General features: G+C 46.7%; 1 protein-coding gene across 1 annotated transcript in view; it reads right to left on the bottom strand.

Annotated features, from left to right (window-relative positions):
- The window catches only part of TSPAN7 (tetraspanin 7), a 137,304-nt gene that overhangs the window by 8,554 nt on the left and 109,142 nt on the right, over positions 1-19,608 (bottom strand). The window contains exons 2-6 of the mRNA XM_060002553.1: positions 16,867-17,055; positions 13,027-13,101; positions 10,154-10,249; positions 8,350-8,505; positions 2,700-2,783 (exon numbers count right to left, since the gene is read on the bottom strand). Of these exons, the coding sequence (XP_059858536.1) occupies positions 2,700-2,783; positions 8,350-8,505; positions 10,154-10,249; positions 13,027-13,101; positions 16,867-17,055 (600 nt within the window). The remainder of the gene's footprint in view (positions 1-2,699; positions 2,784-8,349; positions 8,506-10,153; positions 10,250-13,026; positions 13,102-16,866; positions 17,056-19,608) is intronic.

The following is a 19,608-nucleotide window of genomic DNA, read 5'->3' on the forward strand; positions in this document are numbered from 1 at the left end:
CTTGTACTTTATACTACCTTTGATTTCTAAGACAACAGATGTGCAAGGCCGGTTTGTTCCAACAGGATAGCGTGGACGTCATGAGAGCAGGTGAGGAAGAGGGCAAGGAGAAGGTGGAGAGCAGGTAAGGAGTGGGGCAGGTGCTCTCTTCTTTCCTACCCACTTTGGCCTCTACTCAGCAGAGCTTGCTTTCTTATACGAAGGCTACCACATAGGCCACTGTGATTTATCGGTATCAGCCAACATCTGCTAAGTTTTACTATAACGCTTGTTCTAGAATTTTTGAACACCTGTGGCTAAAGCTTTGGTGGCAGGTGAGTAAGGCTGGTTCTTGAATGGGCATCTGGTAAGTGGCCACCGTGGTCCCAGAGAGGCCCTGGATCTACTGACGACTGGAAGCCAGCTTCAGCTTCCAGGTACCCTGAGGCTGCTGGCACCGTTAAAAGCTGCAGTTCCTAGTGTGTCTGGCTAATAACAGCTGGCCGTGGCCATCCCTTTCCCTGCCCCAAGCTGAGCACAGCAGATCTCATGTCTCTGCCCCACTGTGGTTGACCGGCCACGTGGGTGAATGGCACTGCCTCTGCGATGCTCCTGGGCTTTGGGTTTTGTTTTCTTATCCCAACAACTCTGCAGTACCTTGAAGAAACCTAAACTCTGAAGAGAGTCTGTCTGGGGCTTCCTTGGGGCCAAAGCCCCTTTCTTGTTGCCCCAGAGGGCCACAGAGCAAACTCAGCGAGCCCCACGGCAGGGGTTTCTTCCACGTAGCACACAGAGATGAGTGCTCATTGGGCCAGATAACCACTGGTCTACACCCTAAATCCCTCCACGGGGATGAGAGAAGTGCGAGAGGTATTAATCAGATTCTTTATGACCTGGTTCACCTCACTCATGAAAGTAGGACTGTTTTCCCGACCCCTCGTGGCCACATGGAAAGGTTCTTGGATGAAAAGATGTTTCATCCACGAGAGTCCTGGCTCTTCCCCCAGGGAGAGTACCGGCTTCGTGTCCCTTCATGGGTCTAGGGTAGCCATGAGGGCCGACTGCAGCCATATTCCTTCCTCCAAGGGGACGGTCCTCCTCAAACGCAAGCACAAGCCTGTCCTGTAGGTGGTTAACCCAACACTGCACGTACATGTGTAAAGCAGACCATATGTGCACCTGCCAGATGCCTCCTGCACACTGCATCGGACACATGGTCCAGAATCCTCTGAAATGTCCCCTGGCCATTACTGATATGTCACTGAAGTGTTATTACTGAAACAGGATAGCAACCAGAAGAAAGTTCAGGGCTTCAACTTCTTTTGATGTGTCTTTCGAGACCGAGTTAATCAGTACTGTCTGTGGCACCAATCTGGTCTGTGTGTGTTGGCGTGTTGAGGGTTTAAGCCCTTCCCGAGCCGCAAAAAAACAAAACGTGGTAAAAGATTTTTAAAACTGCCACAAGAAATACACACTCGTGCTGGCTGGGCCCACATGCCCTTGTGAGAGGAAATGTCACACACGGTTTGGTAACTTCTTGGGAAGAAAAGCTTATTAGACTTAACTGAGGCCAAGCCCTCCATGTGCAAAAACTACCAGGCTAACATGCTATGCCTTGATCTAAGTGGTGGTCAGTACACAGGTAAGCTCATTTTTTGATAACTTATTAAGCTGTATACTTACAATGTGTGCGCTTCTCTTTATAGGCCATATTTCAATAAAGATGTTTTAGGAACAAACTTAAATAAGATTAAAGTGCATCTGCATTGCTCAGCAAGAAGGGAAGTGGTATAGGGGCCGTGGAGGGAGGGGTAATTATAGTCTGGGAGACCTGATATAGAATTCAGGCAGATAAAACCAGAGCCATGGCAACATTACTGAGGTGACACTAATTGGGCTTTGTTGGAAAAATGATCTGTTGGTCTGAAAAAAATTCTGTGTTAAAGATAAATCAATTTTTTTTTTGGTTGTTAGGTATATATGCCGATCCTTCCACCCACAGCAACATTATAGCAACTGGCCGGGAGATCAGAAGCCTGTGGGGCAACACACCGCCTGGTGCAGGTGGGCAAAATTTTAGATTTAGCTTAATCATGTTCCATCCTTGAGTATGTGTGGCTTGCTTAGTTTGCATAATGGCTTCTCCCATTCTTTTTTAGAGGCCGGGTGGAGATAAAGGCATATACCATTTCATATACACAAATTCAGTTTCCTCTTAAGAAACAATAATCAAACCTTGAGATCCAATAATGAGGACAGGATGAAATTTGCTACATTGCGGCTTTCTTTAAAAGGGAGCGAGCGATCTCATGCACAATCCCCGGGAACTAAGAACCAAAAAGGGACAGGTCAACCAGGAAAAGAGCCCTACCCTCCTCCCCGAATCCAAATCAGCCATTTGATGTTTGGAGTTGTTTAGGCTCCAATTAAGGCGGCACCTTGTTCAGCTAACCTCCATTTGACCTACAGAAGAAGGGAGTTGTTTTTCTGGAGCTAGTCATTAGTTGAACTGTAACCAATATTCCCTTGATGGCAAAACTTCATTTAAGTTGAAAAAGGAAAATCAATAAACAGATGACCTGAGGACTAATAAGCAAGGAGTTCTGACCCCATCCATCAGCCTTTCCCCAGGCACGGGGAGGCCGCCACAGAATCTGGAGACCAGGGAGGGAAAGGAGAGCAGGAGACAGAGGAGAGGCTAGGTCCGACCGCAAGATTACCTGGGAGAATGCGATCCCAAAAGCCACTCCAGCGATGATTCCCATGTTGGTCTCCATGAAACTGGTCACCAGATCATAGCAACCCTGAAAACACAGAGACACGGTCTCAGAGACATGTTTCACCCAGGCCAGACCGGCTGGGTTACCTCGCGACACTCCCACATACACCCCAACCTTCATTCCGCAAACAGAATGAAAAATCTCAAACATACAAACGGTACAGAACCCCCAAGTGACCCTTCCTCTAAAATCACAGTGAACATATGGCCGATCTTGTTTCATTTAAATTTCTTCAACACGCACCCCCTGGCTGGATTATTTTAAAGTAAATCCCAGATATACACTTTCATCCACAAACGTTTCTGTTGTATGATGAAATTTAGCAAGAAGTCTGTAAGATCCATGAGGCGAATGCTGTAGGGATACAGAAGCAGACTTAAACACGTGCAAAGGCATTCTGCATCCCTGATCAGCAAAACTCAGCATCATAAACATAGTTACTAGCATTTTGACAACAAATGACAGAATCTTAGATAAATAAAGTGAAATCCTCTGGTTAGAAGGTGGTGTTTGAATACCTGCCAACCTTATGGTATTTTAGGGTTCTTCCTATGGAGACCATTAAGCTTTTTTTAGTAGGGAAAATCCCATGTTCTAGAGTCATATTTTCCACAGATGTACTATGGGACCTTGAAGAAGTCACTTACCCTCTCTCTATTATGATGTCAATAACCTCATTGGTAAAATGAAGTGAGTTTCCCTTTAACATCCTGTGAAAACTCCACATGTTGTGGTTAAAACCAACACCAATTTTACCAATTTCAATGTTAGTTTAATATTGATAAAGTTTAATTTCTTTAAAAGAAATGGTCTGGTTGGAGTTCGACAATGTTGCTAAACTAGTTTTGTTGTTATTCTGGATTACATTTTATCAACCCAGTCCAGGTAGGACACCAAATTTTGTGCATCACTCCTAAGGCAAAGGCAAAAGCTGACTCTTCCTGTTAAAAAGCCTGACAGCTCAAACAGCAGGAATTAGCGAACGTATGTGTGTGTCAGTGTGTGAGTGTATTTCTGTAGTTTGGAACTGGGCCAAATCAACCTAGACTTCTGAACTGACGTGTTCAGCTTTGGAAGACATGGTCATTTTCCAGTTTTCTGAAAAAGGGCCTCAACTTGAATGTATGAAGTCTGTGAAAAATCAAGACAATTTCATAAACAGGGTAAAGAGGATTATTGTTAATCAAGAAAGGCCCACTAAATTGTAATAACATCTGAGGAACAAGAACAACCAAAAACATGTCTCCCATTTTTAAATTCAGAGTTTAATGATTTAACATTTCTCATAGAGCTTGTGAAAAGTCTGCCAATGCTGTATCTTCTAATAAATGATATTTTATGCATTCACAGTCTGTTTGCAAAGACAAAGATGCATTAATTTAGCAGCAGTGCTTTGACACGTTTTCAATGCAATGGACAAACTATGCTCCTTAGTTACCTGATGCAAATTTGAAGGCCGGGGCAGGGGTGGGAAAGGAAACGCATTATTGCTCATGGAAAGTTTTCCAATTTGCTTCTCTTTATAGGAGAAGCTTGCTCACTGATTTCATTTCTACGAGTGAAACTATATATCACACTATTTTCCAAAAGGTAGTGGAAAGAAAGTCAGTTCGGGTTAGGAAGAAGTCAAAGCCAGAAGAGAGGGGGATATTCTAGCACTTTCCCAAATGGCAGCAGCTAAGATAGAGTTTTTCTGTGCTGGTCGTTGTTCATTGCTGTATCTCCTCCCCACAGCGATGCTCGGGCCAGGGAATGAAGTTCAGACCACCGCCAGTGTTACATCAGCTCAAAATATGGAAACACAAACCCAGTAATAAAAACCAGAGAGAAGTGAGGTGAGCTATTTTCTTACTCTGCAAAATAGTTTGGGATAGGTGTTTTTGGTTTTTTTTTAGGGGGGGGGAATAGGGTTATTTTTTCTATTATTATTTTTTTTTTTTTTTTTTGCTGTGAACTTTAATTCTACACATAAGGTGAATATGTTTTTCTAAAGTATGAAATCTCCTACAATGGAGTAGAAATCAGAGTCAGTCACATTTTTGAAAAGCCCACTCCAACCAGTTAAGAGAAAACAGAAAAATGAAGTAAGGGCCTGGCATTGGTACCACTGTGGCAAAATCGTTCTCTCTAAACCTTGCTCCTCGCACCGGGGTTTTGCTACAAGCAGCAGAAGCAGCATTACTGGGGATTTTGTTAGAAATGCAGAATCTGAGACCTCACTCCAGACCTACTGAACCAGAATCTGCCAGATCCCGGGGTTACTCATTTTTAATGAGTTTTAATGAATGTTAATATCTCCAGATGTTTCACGTGCCCATTAAAGTTTGAGAAGCACTCTTCGCTAAGAAAAGTTCCTCCATCCTTTTTCACTCTAAACAAAGAGCAAATTAATAAATTATAGCAATAAGAGAGTTACTTAAGGTGAAAAGATGAAAGTGATTTAGCTTCTTCATTGTTGTTTAAACGATACAAGACCCAGGTTGCAATAAATGCTTTCCTTCTCCAGCTTTTCCTCTGTTGTTCACTCTATGGACCCACGAGCCCATTTTCCAGGTCTCGGCCTAGCTCTGCAGACTGCCCGAACTGCTTCAATCCTACAACCCCAGTGCACGTTTGCCTTCCATCTCAAGTTCTCCCCGAAAATCCTCTTATCTACCCACAACGATCTCTCTTAATTTCTGAAAATGAAAGCCTGATTGTCAGGTGTGAGAACAATCTACAGAGACCTGCTAAATGTCCTAGGAAACACCCAGAAACAGAACAGGTAATTTGCTCACCCTCTCAGCAAGTCTAAATCAACAGGGCCTCTGATGGGAAACACCTGCAAGTGGCAGGCTTTTCAGTAGCAGGAGTAGCACGGCTGCTTCCAGGCAGGTACCGGGAGGAGGTACCTCTGGAGCTGCCAACCACAATAACTCTCTTCCTCTTGCCCTGGCTCTTTAAAAAAAGGCAAGGAATTCCTAGGGGGTAGGGGTCGGTCAATGCTGTTAGCTAACTGAACCTGTGGACGTTTGATCATCATGCTTAGCAAAACCGAAATCAAAGCTGTCCTCAAAACAAAACGATAGATATCCTGCTTAACCGCTCTCACCTTCCTGCTCTCTGTCAGTGATCTGTACAAGGTAGGTTTCTCAGGCTGCCAGGTAAGAGCCCAGAGCCACCTTTCTGTGCTATCAGGGCACAGGGTTCAAGACACTGAAAGATCTATGGGGATTGAGAATACATGTATTTTATAACAGGATTCCACAGAACTAGGACATGGTGGGAGTTCATCTTCCTGGGGGAGGGAGTCAGTTTGGGGAGGCTAACGTTTATGAGCATCGACTATCACTCCACATCTCCACCCCATCCGCACTGCTTACCTTTTATAGATGAGGTGTCACAGACTCAGGCCTGGGAAGTAATTGGTCTGAGAAGTTCAGGTGGGCATTAAATGAGAATATCTAATGAAACTTCCTAGGCAAATTTCAGTTTTCATTCACTTTCTCTCCACAGAGGGAGCCAGGTTGGAGGGTAAAAGGGAAGTGAGAGAGAAGTATCTCTTCCAGGTATTTGAGGCATCCAGGAAAATGTAAAGTAGGATTGTCGGGGCGGGGGGAGGCTGGGAGCGAGGCCAATTTGTAGGTTATCAGTGAAGTGAAAAAATGCTCCCCTATCTTTCTGGAAATCATTGTAAGGATTCTAGAAGTGCACTATAGGATCTGCCTCAGCCTGCTTTTGAATACAAACAAAAGACCCTCCCTACAAGGACCTGCTGCGTCATTTCTAATAAAAGGCACAGTGTGGTAGGGTGGAAGACAAACATCACCGTTATTGTGACATTTACACCACAGCTACCATTTAACATTACAGTTAACGTTCATCTTGTCCTTTACTCTCTGCCATGCACTGTGCTTTAGATGTTTTATCTCATTCAATTCTATCGATCCTAAGGGGCAAGAACTGTTATTCTATTTTACAGATGAGAAAAACAAGGCTGAGAAAGGTTAAGTCACTTGATCAAGATCACACAACCAGCAAGTGGCTGAGCCAGGATTTAAACTGCAGTCTGACTCCAGACCCTGTGGTCCTGACTTCGAAGCCCTCAACTTTCACAAGAGAAGTGGTTTGGGTGAAATTTTTTTTCAGAAGGCTTTTATCAAGGTTGATGATTGCCGCCCCTACAAAGGACCCCCTGAGGCTCTGCTGTGCCAATCTCCCACTCCATAAAGCACGTCTTGCCTTCTATACATCGGAGCGCCCCCTGAGTGCCAGGTCTGCTCAGCACTTCATACAGTGGCAGCATAATGACATATACGGATGCTCAATGGAGGTGTCCATGAAGAAACCGGAAGTCACCTTGCTGATGAGAGGCGAAGGAGGCCTCAAACGTGGGGTTCATAAAAAATTCCAGTTGGAACAGATGTTCTCTTAGCTCACACAAGAAGCTGTCTGTACTGAACATCTTATCTCACCACACCAACAGCCAAGTAATAAACCCAGAATGACAAAAGGAGCTTCCAGAATATGGCAACAATGCCTTGCAGCAGTTCTGCTACAAATACCAACATTACATGGGTAAAATATAGAAACCATCTCTTAACATTCTTATCTTGAAAGGATGGCTATCTTCTGTGAATTATTCAGTAGTTGGCCCAGATCCCATAGAATTTTGAAGACCTTAGAAAACTAGAACTTTGGGATTTCCCTGGTTAAGACTCCAGGGAAGTCCACTAGTTAAGACTCCAAGCTTCCACTGCAGGGGGCACGGGTTCGATCCCTGGTCAGGGAACTAAGATCCCACATGCCGTGCAGCGTGGCCAAAAAAAAAGAAAACTTAGTAAGAAAAGAAAATTTACCTGATGGCAGCATAACCACAGGTAAACTCAACAGTAGGGTTTTTTTCCTCCCTTTTGTTTCAGCAAGACATAGTTTCTATCTGGCATTTCCCTAAATGTTTAAGAATAGATAGTCCTCACACACAGCTGTATCATGTCTTCATCAGATTCTCTGCAGAGTGGAATACAGAATTGATTTTCCTTTTCTCTACCTAAGTTTCATTTCCCTCATTTCTACTATGTACTAACTTTCAAATTTCTCTTGGCCAGTTTTTTTTTTCCTCTAATTTCTTTGGGAGTCAGGATGTTGAGAGTGAGTTGAAGTTGTTGATTTCTTTTCCCAATGCAGTGAAGTCCCTAAAATCAAGGCCACCCTCCTCGCAGAAGCAGATGCTGTCTGTCAACTCAACTCCCTCTTTCCGCTGAGGACCGGCACCCAGCTGGGAATAATTTCATGTTTCGAAGGTACATTAAGCAGAAGACAGACACCCAGAAAGAAGGCCACATTCCCTGACATCAGCATCAGGGTTAACAGGAACCACTTGCTAACCCTTCCTAACTGTGCCTCGTAGAGTCTCGCTGAGGCAAGGCTTTCTCCTTCAGAAGTGGGCAGCCCAGTGCCTCTCCCTGGCCAGAAAGAACCACAAAGGAAGATTCCTGACTCTCTCCAAGACTATCATTTCTAACCTCTTTGTCATAATTTCACAGAGACGAAAAAGCCCTCCCCAAACATTCACCACTGAGTCCCATCAGGACCAAGAGGGAGTGAGTACCTTCTGGTTCACTTTAGTGGCGGCCACGGTCAGGTTGTGCAGATCCTGGGGATTACAATCGGTGTCGTTCATGCAGCAACTTGGGGGGATGCCGTGCTCCAGAAAGTAGGGGCTGGTGCTCCAGTTGGTGTAGTTCTGCACCCCACAGCAGCTCAGCTGTTAACGGGAAAAGGAAAGGAATTAAGTGTGGCAGATCAAAGGGCACTGTGGTCTCTGCACCCAGCGCCTTGCAGCTTTTAAAAGAAAAACATGGGCCCAGGCCCTAAGTTGACAGGCACAGCTTTGGTGAGCCAAGATGAGCTGAAGCTCCACTAGCAATTCTACTCACTGGCATACCCACGCGAACTCAGCGGACGAAGTGAGTCCTAGACGCCATATTGCGTTGGTTTCCACCTCCCAAAGCCAAGCAGCTGCTCTCTGGCCTGGCTAAGCATCAAAATCACCTGCGTGATTAGGTGCTGCTAAAGAGACAGATGTAGAGATCTACTGAATCAGGACCGTCCATGGGGAGCTCAGGCCAAAATGGTTTTAGAAAGCTCTCCCCAAGATCTGTACTAATACGTACATCAATAGTTTAGGGGGGAAAAAAGATGCACATTGAGGAAGAGAGAGAGTTGGTGCTGGTAAACTACAGCCCACCAGCTACCTGGTTTTGTAAATCAAGTTTTACTGGGACACAGCTGTGCCTCTGTGTTACGTGTTGTCTAGGGCAGATTTTGTGCTACAAAGGCAGAGTAGAGTAGTTGTGACAGAGACTGCATGGCCTTCAAAGCCTCAAATAGTTACTACTTGACCCTTCACAGCAAAGATGTGCCAACTGCTGACACAGAGGATATTGAAGCAGACGGGGCAAAATATGTCATTAATTGGTGAATCTGGGTAAAAGGGGTACAGCTCCTTGTACTATTCCTGCAGCTTTTCTGGGTAACTTTGAGATTCTACCAAAATAAATTACCAAAAACATAAAAATACTGCTTCTAAAGTCAAAACAACACAACAATAAAAGACACCCCTCAATCAAAAACCTCTCCAGGGGCTTCCCCGGTGGCGCAGTGGTTGAGAGTCCGCCTGCCGATGCAGGGGACACGGGTTCGTGCCCCGGTCCGGGAAGATCCCACATGCCGCAGAGCGGCTGGGCCCGTGAGCCATGGCCGCTGGGCCTGCGCGTCCGGAGCCTGTGCTCCGCAACGGGAGAGGCCACAATAGTGAGAGGCCTGTGTACCGTGAAAACAAAAAACAAAATAACCTCTCCAGCTGATCCTGATGGGCAGTCAGGCTTGAGCACCTCCAGGCAGGAAACAACTACTTTCCTCATATCCTCTGAGAAGCACCAGGCAGCCTAGGCCATTCACACGCCTGCAGGATCCTCAGTTGCTCTGAGATCGGCTCTCCAACCCCACTGCACCGCCCAAGCCGGTGAACACAGCTCACCTGAGCTCACCGCCCAGCCTCAAGACACCATTTCCAGAAGGCTGGTCTTAGGGAGCCAACTCGAAGTCAGGCTGTCCTACACTCACTGTTCCAAGGCTTCAGATTTTTAAGGGCAAACTAGCTCTCCTTGGGATGCTCACATCCTTACGGATGAAAAGCAAACCGGAGGGAGTGGTCCTTCTTGGCACCAATTACCTGGATCCCTGGACCCTGAAAAAGTACTGGATGTCCACTGTTGGAAAGGGAACTGGGCCAAGAGGCGGAGAGTGGGGCTCAAGAGCAAACACTGCCAGTCCAGCGTCACCGGCAGCCCACAAGTCCACGGCCCGACCTCGCAGGCCATTGCCAGCCCCATCTCCTTCCTGGAACTTACGCTGCGCTGCACGTGATCCACCGCCCGGCTCCTCTCGTCGTTGCCATTGTAATTCTGCATGGCATCAGTGTAAGTCCTCAGGAAGGTGTCCTTGATCTAGGGAAGACAAGGGGCGATGTGCTTCTGGTCCACTGCAGCCCAGATGGACACAGATTCGTACCAACTTCCACCCCAAAATAGCCTCTTCTGAAAGTCTCCGAATAAATGTAGACCAAGGAGGGGATGCCCTGTTTTCTGAGACAAAAGAGCTCAGAAGATCGGCCAAGGGAGTTGTTAGCTCAGGAGTTTTAAAAAAATGTTCCCTTACCCCCAGTCCGGAGGAACCCTGCCTAGTTCAATGAGCCACTCAGGTGTCGACTCAGATTCAGAAAGGGCTGTGATGGTTTTCTAGTTATTTTCTTGGAATTGGTTACTGCCTTGCTTTCTCTAACTTTTTCTGCCCTTACTCAGAAGAATGACAAAGGACAGGCCATTTGTGTGTGGGGCGGGCAGGAAGACCGATGTTTTGACCAGAATCAGATCCCTAGTGTACCATACAGGAGTGGGGCAAAACCAGCTTTCACTTACCTGTCTTCATTGAGATGAGAAAAAGAGACTAAAGGACATGGACTTTATTTGTTAATAAACAGCAAAACCCTTTCTCCTTCTCTGTGAACACATTTGACCTTGGGTTATCTTTCAAGTTCTGTTTTCCTGGAAACCTACTGAAGGCGGAGCATCAGGTGTGTTACCAGGCAACCCCGCTCATGGTAAAAAGTGCCCCGATTGGTGAAATGACTCTGGCCTTGGACTTCAGCAAATGAAAATAATTACCTGGTGGGAAGCTTAGGGCTAAATATGGTGACTCTTCTAACTAGGCGCATTCCTTGCTGAGATACTGGCCGCTATGCCCATTGGACAGTTACAAGAGATAAAGAGACACTATTTACATGGAGCTTCTAAGCCAGGGTGGTTGCCACACCCAGCTGTGTCCCCTCGTTTCATTGCACGTGCATCGCCTCTTAGGCGTGGGCAGGTCTACACAGACTAGAGCCTGGACCACTTTGAGGACTCCCACTGAAGAAACAAGCCCACTGCTGCCCTGCCTGCAAGCTATGTTTCCTTTACCGTATCCTTCTCAGTCAATGCTGCTAGGTTGTGACCTATTCTCATCATGTGCGTTTGACTCTTTAGCCAAACTCAAGACCACTCCTGGCGGCCGAAGGGTGGCACTGCAACCCCCAGCCACCACTTCCCTAAATGGCTTTTCAGTGAAAAGCCGTTAGGCAGGTGAGGATGTTCAGGTCCTAGGTATCAGGTTTTACCTCAGCTGAGAATAAGAATGGGGGATCTGGCTCTGGATGCAGTGCCCACATGAAATGGTTCTAGAAGTCCGTCTTGGCATCTGAGAGGCCACATCTGGTAAAGGGGAAGAGCGGGGAGAAAGCGCCTAAGGCAGGCTCACTGGGAACTTGACCTGGCCAAGCACAAAGGCAGGGCCTGGGAACACGTGATGCCAGACTTCAAGAGCCACAGTTATCACACTCGACCTCACTGACTTTCCTACCTCCGTCTTGCTATTTCTTTCCATTCTAACACATGTGTAGCTGCTTCTATCTTTACTGTTATTTACAGGGAACAATAATGAATTTGGGGAGTGGGGAGTTAGAACCAGAACTGTATCGTAGCGTATACACTTTCTGACCTATCATCAGTATACACATCTGAAAAGTGATACCACGGCAGCTACAGACAGCGTGAGAGCAGCTCGTCCCTGCATTAGCATCTATACGTTGTCCAAATAGAGCAGCCTCAGTGACAGGACATGGAAGGATGGCCACGTGCGACAAAGGACAGCTGGGAGTGTCCTTGAAACTAGCAGTTTTGATCGCAAAACCGGATTCAAAATCATTCTCCCCAGCTGTAGAAATCTCAAATTTTACATGTAAATAAAAAACAAAGTGCAGCTTTGTAGGGGTTTTTGATCGTGACTGTCTTCTCTCCTTTTCCCACACCACCAAGCGAAGCCACAGGGCTCCTCGCCACTGGGGTGTGGATTTTACCCCCGGGCGGCAGGGGGCGCCCTGCAGGAGCTCTAGGGAGCAGACAGTAGAGCACAGGCTGCTTAGGGGAAATGTAGCACTTCGCCTTTGGCCAACGACTTGTTTGGCTTGCCTCTGGCCTCTGAGAAATCTTGATATACGGATATACACTTGTGCCTTGCTGAAGTGGCTACTTTTAAAGTATTTAATCTATATGGAGGTCACTTTTTTAAAAGGAGGAGGAAGGACTTCCCTGGTGGCACAGTGGTTAAGAATCCGCCTGCCAATGCAGGGGACACAGGTTCAAACCCTGGTCCGGGAAGATCCCACATGCCGTGGAGCAACTAAGCCCGTGCGCCACAGCTACTGAGCCTGCACTCTAGAGCCCGTGAGCCACAACTACTGAGCCCACGTGCCACAACTACTGAAGCCCGCACGCCTAGAGCCCATGCTCTGCAACAAGAGAAGCCACCGCAGTGAGAAGCCTGCGCACCGCAACGAAGAGTAGCCCCCGCTCGCTGCAACTAGAGAAAGCCCGTGCGTAGCAACGAAGACCCAACGCAGCGAAAAATAAATTAATTAAAAAAAAATCCAATAACGGAGAATCCTTTCATGCGACAGCTATATAAAGAAATAGAGTGAGGGTCAACAACTAAGGTTTCAAGTTTGGCGAAATCCCCACCTGTAGAATTTTCTGGGCATTTCAGTTCATAGTGCATGGCATTTGGAAACTAGCAAATACCACTGGAGATGCCAGCTAGCTTCTCTGCATCCCTTACACATTCCAAGACGTTTCAAAAATCCTCCTCCCAAAGACCCTTGAACTGAGTTCTCCACTTGGTGTATACTCACCTCGTGACGAAACACAAACCCAGAAATGCCAGCCACGAGTTCAGCCAGGAACACCAGAGACAGAAACATGGCATACTGCAAAGCAAGTGGACAAGGACACAGTCAGATACGGCGGGGGGAGAACGGTGCTGCTTTGGGCTAGGTCCCTTCTTGTCAGGGGGAATTAGACAAGTTGTCATATTCCCTAGAAGGCAAAGTAGAAAAAGCCTCTTCTCCAGATGTTCCCATACGAGCCTCCATATACGCATGTGTCTGTTTAACGTGCATAAGCATTTGGGGGCACACGGGCTGAGGACAGCGCGTCCAGGGACCGGCATCATGCCTGTCAGCTCAACCAGGAGAAATCTGGAAGGGCTTTTTACAACTAAGTATCCACTATTCTTAATGTTAGGCTCCTCGAGGTAGAAAGTACTCTGGAGGGCACAGGACACAGTTCCATCCTTTCTGTGAGTCCTTTAGACCACTTTCCTCACCAGGGTCACCTGGCGTCTGCAAGCTGAGACCACTCCCTCCCGCCCATCCCTTGCAGCTCATTCACGTTTTCAACTGTTCCGATTGCCAGAAAGGCTCCTTCCGCTTGGCCACAGTCTGCCTACTTGTAAATTCCACTTACTGGTGTTGCATCTGCTTTCAGGAGACGCCAGAACCAGTGTGACCTCTCTTCCATGCCACGGCCCTTCGTCTGTGTGAATACAGCCATGGAGGGACCGGCTGCTTCTCTCAGTTCGGGCAAGCCCTCCTGTTTCCTTAAGCACATCTCCTATGAAGTGGCTTCAAACCCCCTTCCTTTGGAGTTGTATACCTCCCATTCTGACAGAGTGGCCCAGATGTGCACAGGCCCACGTGATACCCTTCCTCACTACGGCCTGAATGCGGCACCCGCAGCAGTGGGTCGCTTACCTCTCTTGTTCTGCCTGCGGAGTTGATAGCCTTTTGAAAAGCAAATCAGCTCCGCTGCTGACCCACAATGTTCGCAAGCATCTAAAACCCCCAGTGCTGCTTACACATCTCATGCTTCCTGTACTTTCCAAGTGTGTGGGTGTGTGTGCGCGTGCGTGCAAGTGCCTAAGTTCAGGGATGTTATATGGTACTTCTGAGACATGAAGGGTTTCCATTTTTGTGACTGAAAAGCAGATAAAAGGAAAGAGAATTGATTCCTCTCCTACGAGGCATATGTCTTAGAATCTGCTTCTTCTCATCTCAAAATGAAATACAACACTCCTGAATGTTGGGAATGGCCTTTGGTGATGCCCTAGAATTTGAGTACACTGCACGTGGCCATACTGCTTACTTGGAAAGTATATATGTGTGCATGGGATCATAAATTATTTTTCTCAGCCAGGGGCACATATATTCAAAGGAGGAAATACTGCCTTAAAATGCTGGTTTCGTTCAAAATATTAATAAAAGTCTCTCCGCACACTGAAAGCACAGACACTAAAGTATCAAACACACGGTTCTGAATAGAAGGCTCCGTGTACACGACTTCTCTCTCTCAGCTTGGTACAAAATGCAATTAGAAGCACAACGTACTCTAGGGAGACTCTCACCCCAGGCCTAGACTCCACCAGAAAGTCCTGTGAGAAAGTCATCATCAGGACGCAGGTGGGAGAAAGAACTTTTGACTCTGCGGTGTAGCTCTTGGGAAAGGGGCCGCGGTTCTGGGCCTCCATAAAGTGAAAAGAGTTATTTTCAATTGTTCTGCAATTAATGAGGTTAAATGAGGACTGTAAAACTTTAGATGGACAGCTAATCAAGTGACTTCTGCTCTGTTCAGCTAGATCAGCAGTTTCACGTCCCTAGGAGGTTCTCTGCTTCTGGAAGCTTCCAGAGGAGAGCTGCTGCTCCTTCAGAAGGCCTGCTGGGGAGAGCCTGTATTAAATCCAGGTGGCAGGGCTCGAGTTTTCTCCAAATGAAAATACTGGAGTAGAAATAGTCCTGGCCTTCGAAAGACACCTATCTGGTTTCCCGTCCCAGCTCTCTGCACATTAGTTGTGTGAACTTGGACAAGGTGTTTCACCTCCAAGTCTATCGCGTAACATGAAAACACAGCCTGAACTTTATGGCGGTGGTGAGGAATAAATAAAATGGAGTATGCACACAGGACAACATCGAGCGGGTGAAAGGAACTAAATGATAGCTTTTAGAAGACCAAAACCAACACCGAGCCCCCCAGACTTCTCTACTCGCCAAAAGGGTCACTTGCTAGTAAGCTCCCAAGCGTCAGGAGAAAATGGCAGCATGGTATGAAACTCAGAAGAAGCCAGAGATGACTGCTCCATTGTTGCATGCCCACTTCTGCCTGCTTCAGTCATAGTCTTTGGGCCGGAAGAACCTTGGTGGGTTAATCCAATACTGTTCTTTCATAAATGGGGACAAAGGCCCAAAGAGGTTACATCCTTGCCCCTCAAGACTTAAGCCACTTAGCATCAGGGTCAGTCAGGTCTCCAGGTCTCCTCCCTTCTTGTTTGGACAGATGGCTTTTTAGCAGTTTGTTTGCCATGCCTCTGGAGTTAATTCTTCCCTTGCTACTCACTGTACTGAAGAAGAGGGTCTCAGCGCCGGCTGTGCAATAGCACCCCTGGAGAGCTTTCAGAAAATGTGGAGCCAGATCCTGACCGTCACAGCGTCTGGTTCCACTGGCTGGGGGATGGCCTCTGGCAGAGGTGTTTTTAAAAAGCCCAGGTGACTCAGGCACAGATCAAAGTTGAAAACTACAACACTAGACCAAAAGGAAACACTAGCGCCTATAAGAGGTACTAGAAGGTAGACTCAGTGCTAATGGAGGTGACAGCAGCAGAAGTGCTTCCATATGGTCTCACTACGGCTTTTCCACCAACCTGGAAGGATTAGCTGTGGCCAGGCTATCAGCTTCCCACACGGTCTTCAGGACAGAAAATGGCCAAACCAAGCACGACCTCCATCAGGTTGCCAACAAAGAGACTGACCAGTGCCCATTTGGAAGGTGCTTCCTTTGGAGTGAATCACCCTCACACCCGTATCTGTCACTAGACGGTGTCATGGGTTACTGCAATCTAGGGCTAAACAAGAAAGGACGGGCCACCCAGCACCGAGGGAATCTCTACTCTCCCCTTTCAGAGAAAGAAATCCTTTTAAACAAAATTTTCTTTTGAGGAGAGGCTCTTGCTGCCTTTTATCTGGGAAAGTCTTCCACATAAACTCTTATTAATGAAAAGCATGGGCAAGAGACTAGAGAATTAGGCAACTGGTCTACCAGAAAGTTAAGACTTGCAGCAGCAGCCTTTCAACAGCCTATCCTTACCCTTTGGGAAACATCACTGCTGTGTCTGCTGAGTGGGGAAGCTCTGGCTTAGCTCAACTCCCACTGCACGGAGCCAGGCTGTGCAGGCGTAGAGGAGAGCGTGCCTGCGCATCCCAGCACAGCCCAGCTCAAGGAGGCAGAAAAGTATTTCTCCACTGGGAACTTGGAAATGAAAGGCTGCTCATGTTCGGGGTGCTGCCTCACCCACCACGGCTGCACATCACACGCTTGAAGAGATTTCTAAGACAGAATTCAAAACTGGAACAGGGCATCTTGCCACGAGGCTATAAATGGCTTATTAGAACCGCTGGCCACTGCTTTGTCATCATCTACCTTGAGGGACCAGGACGGGATTTTTTTGTGTGTCAGGCTGTATCTGGGGTTGTTTCTCCCTCTAGGGGATTAAAGGGTGGGTTAGGTAAAAGCCTGCACTAAAATTAGAGTCAATGACTATTAAGGACTCGTCTGTGGCTTCAAGAAGGGCCACTTTGCTTTCACGTGATTTATATTTTTACAAAACAGAATCAGAAAGCAGTATTATACTGTGACCTACTCACCAGTTTCAGCATCCATGGGCTACCACGGCATGTGGCAAAGCATCCAAACAGGCCAAACACGACAATAGTGGTGCCAGTTCCGATGAGCACATAGGGAGCATTTGTGGAGTTCTCGGCAATCAGGGAAATATAGGTGCCCAGAGTGAGTTTGCCCCAGACTCCGACGGCCAGCAGGATCACCCCAGTGATCTGAAAAAAAAGCAGGAGTGGGAAGTGTGAGACTGCTGCTGAGAGGTGAGAATTAACACACAGCAATGTGGCTGGAATCTGAAGACTCCAGTTTCCGGGAGCAAGCAGGCACTTGCTGTAGGATTTCCTGAAGCAGTGGGAGAGGCCAGAGCCCATGAACTAAAGCCACCACACAGTAAAGACACTTTGATTTTGGACAACTAGATCTGTCCCTTACACAATCCCATATGCAGGGACCGTATCAACTGTAAGTCAAGCCAACACTAAATAACTTCTCAAAAAAAAAGCTGCTTAAAAAGTACATCCTAGGGACTTCCCTGGTGGCGCAGTGGTTAAGAATCCTCCTACCAATGCAGGGGACACGGGTTCGAGCCCTGGTCCAGGAAGATCCCACATGCCGCGAAGCAACTAAGCCCGTGCGCCACAACTACTGAGCCTGAGTGCCACAACTACTGAAGCCCGTGCGCCTAGAGCCCGTGCGCCACAACAAGAGAAGCCACCGCAATGAGAAGCCTGCGCACCGCAACGAAGAGTAGCCCCCATTTGCGGCAACTAGAGAAAGCCTGCGCGCAGCAACAAAGACCCAACACAGCCATAAATAAATTAATTAATTAATTAATTCAATCAATCAATCAATCAATCAATCAATCAATCCTAATACAGGTCTGAGAGCCTTCCCGGATCTGGTCTGGGAGCTGCTGCTCAACGCAGAGCTGGGCATGACTCCAGTAAGAATGTCAGCCGCCCTCTTCAATGTAATGTGTGTATATGGAATATTTTAAAAACATCCTACGTGATGTTTTCAAGAAAAAGGTGATCTTCTGTAACTATCATGACGAAAGTCTCTACAAAAGCAAAATACTGAAACTATTTTTGAATCCCTATTGATGTGCTGCCTTATTTACAATATTTTATTCACTATAAAACAACAGAATCTGAATAGTGCCTGGAATTAGCTGTACTACAATTTGTCAAGTCGCGCTGATTGGCCCGAAGGAAATCCCCACAGTGTGTCTGCACCATAGAGCCTTGCATCACTCGGGCCCTTACTTCAGGGCATAGACTTGGGGCTGCGTGCCATGCCTGACTCTCCATCCCCTGCAGGCCACACACCCCAGGAGCCTTAGCTGCTGAAGCCAGTGGCTGACTTTGTGTCTCTAGCTCCCCAGCCCGTCTCTCCCTCAGTTTACCAACAGCTGAGCAGCTCATTCGAACTGACATCCCTCCAGCTGCCACCACATCTGACATCTTATGAGGCTCGAAAAACGCTTGGATGTCCAAGGAAGCCCTTCCCCAGTTTCTCCCACCCTATCCCCCGATGCCCCACACCAAATGCCTCAGCTCCCTGTGCAGCCTGCCCATTCGAGTGAGGAGGCAAATAAGAAAGACTGACAGAAGAAAGGATAAAGATGTGGTTATATGTACACAATGGAATATTACTCAGCCATAAAAAGAATGAAATAATGCCATTTGCAGCCACATGGATGGACCTAGAGATGATCATACTGAGTGAAGTAAGTCAGACAGAGGAAGACAAATATCATATGATATCACTTATATGTGGAGTCTAAAGATGATACAAATGAACTTATTTACAAAACAGAAACAGGCTGACAGATATAGAAAGCAAACTTATGATACCAAAGGGGAAAATGGGGGATAAATTAGGAGTTTGGGATTAACAGATACATACCACTATATATAAAATAAACAACAAGGACCTACTGTATAACACAGGGAACTATATTCAATTATCTTGTAATAACCAATAATGGAAGAGAATGTAAGAAAATAATTATTTATATATATGTAAACAAAAAAAAAGTGAGGAGGCAGGATGAGAAACTGGTGAAAACCTGTATGACACAAATCAATACCCGCCCCTCCAAGGTTTCCCCTGTCAGTCAACAAACACACTGTTCCTTAATGTCCGTACGTGAACACATACCACTGCAAGAGGAAGCAAATGGCTGGGCCAGTGGAGATGCCTAGGCGCTTCTCTCTGTACACTTCCTTCTGCAGTTTGGAGCCATCAGGCTCCACCATCAGATTGTTTCTCTGTGCAGGAAAAAGAACAGACCCTCCACCTTTCCCCGTAACAGCCGAGAGTGGGCTCCACCGGTTTGGGGGATGGGATCAGTGGAAGCAACAAGAGCTTCGTGAAACTCCCCTACCCCCATCCCGATAGCCTCCCTACTTTGTAGAACCATCACCATGAAAGACAGAATTAAAAGCTTTAAAGTAGAAAAAGGTCGAGGAACTTGTGCTACTTTTATAAGGCAAAGGTGAAGGACTGTGATGCAGTCTTGAGGAGAAAGTGTTTGACACTAATATTTGGGAGAAAGTGGCCCAGTGGCGGTCTACCGCCTTTGAAAAGTCAAAATGGGCACGGCCTTAGCGAGTTAGGAAAACCAAGAATGCATTTGTTGCCAAGAGTTCCAAGTCCTGTACTGACACCTGGTGGTTGCTAAAGAAAGTACCTTCCTTGAACACCTCTGCCATACTCCTCCAAATGGAAACAAAATGCTTTTCCTCCACTAAAAGCAAAATTTA

This window comes from Delphinus delphis, chromosome X (genome assembly GCF_949987515.2).
Source record: "Delphinus delphis chromosome X, mDelDel1.2, whole genome shotgun sequence".
Classification (NCBI taxonomy): Eukaryota; Metazoa; Chordata; class Mammalia; order Artiodactyla; family Delphinidae; genus Delphinus; species Delphinus delphis.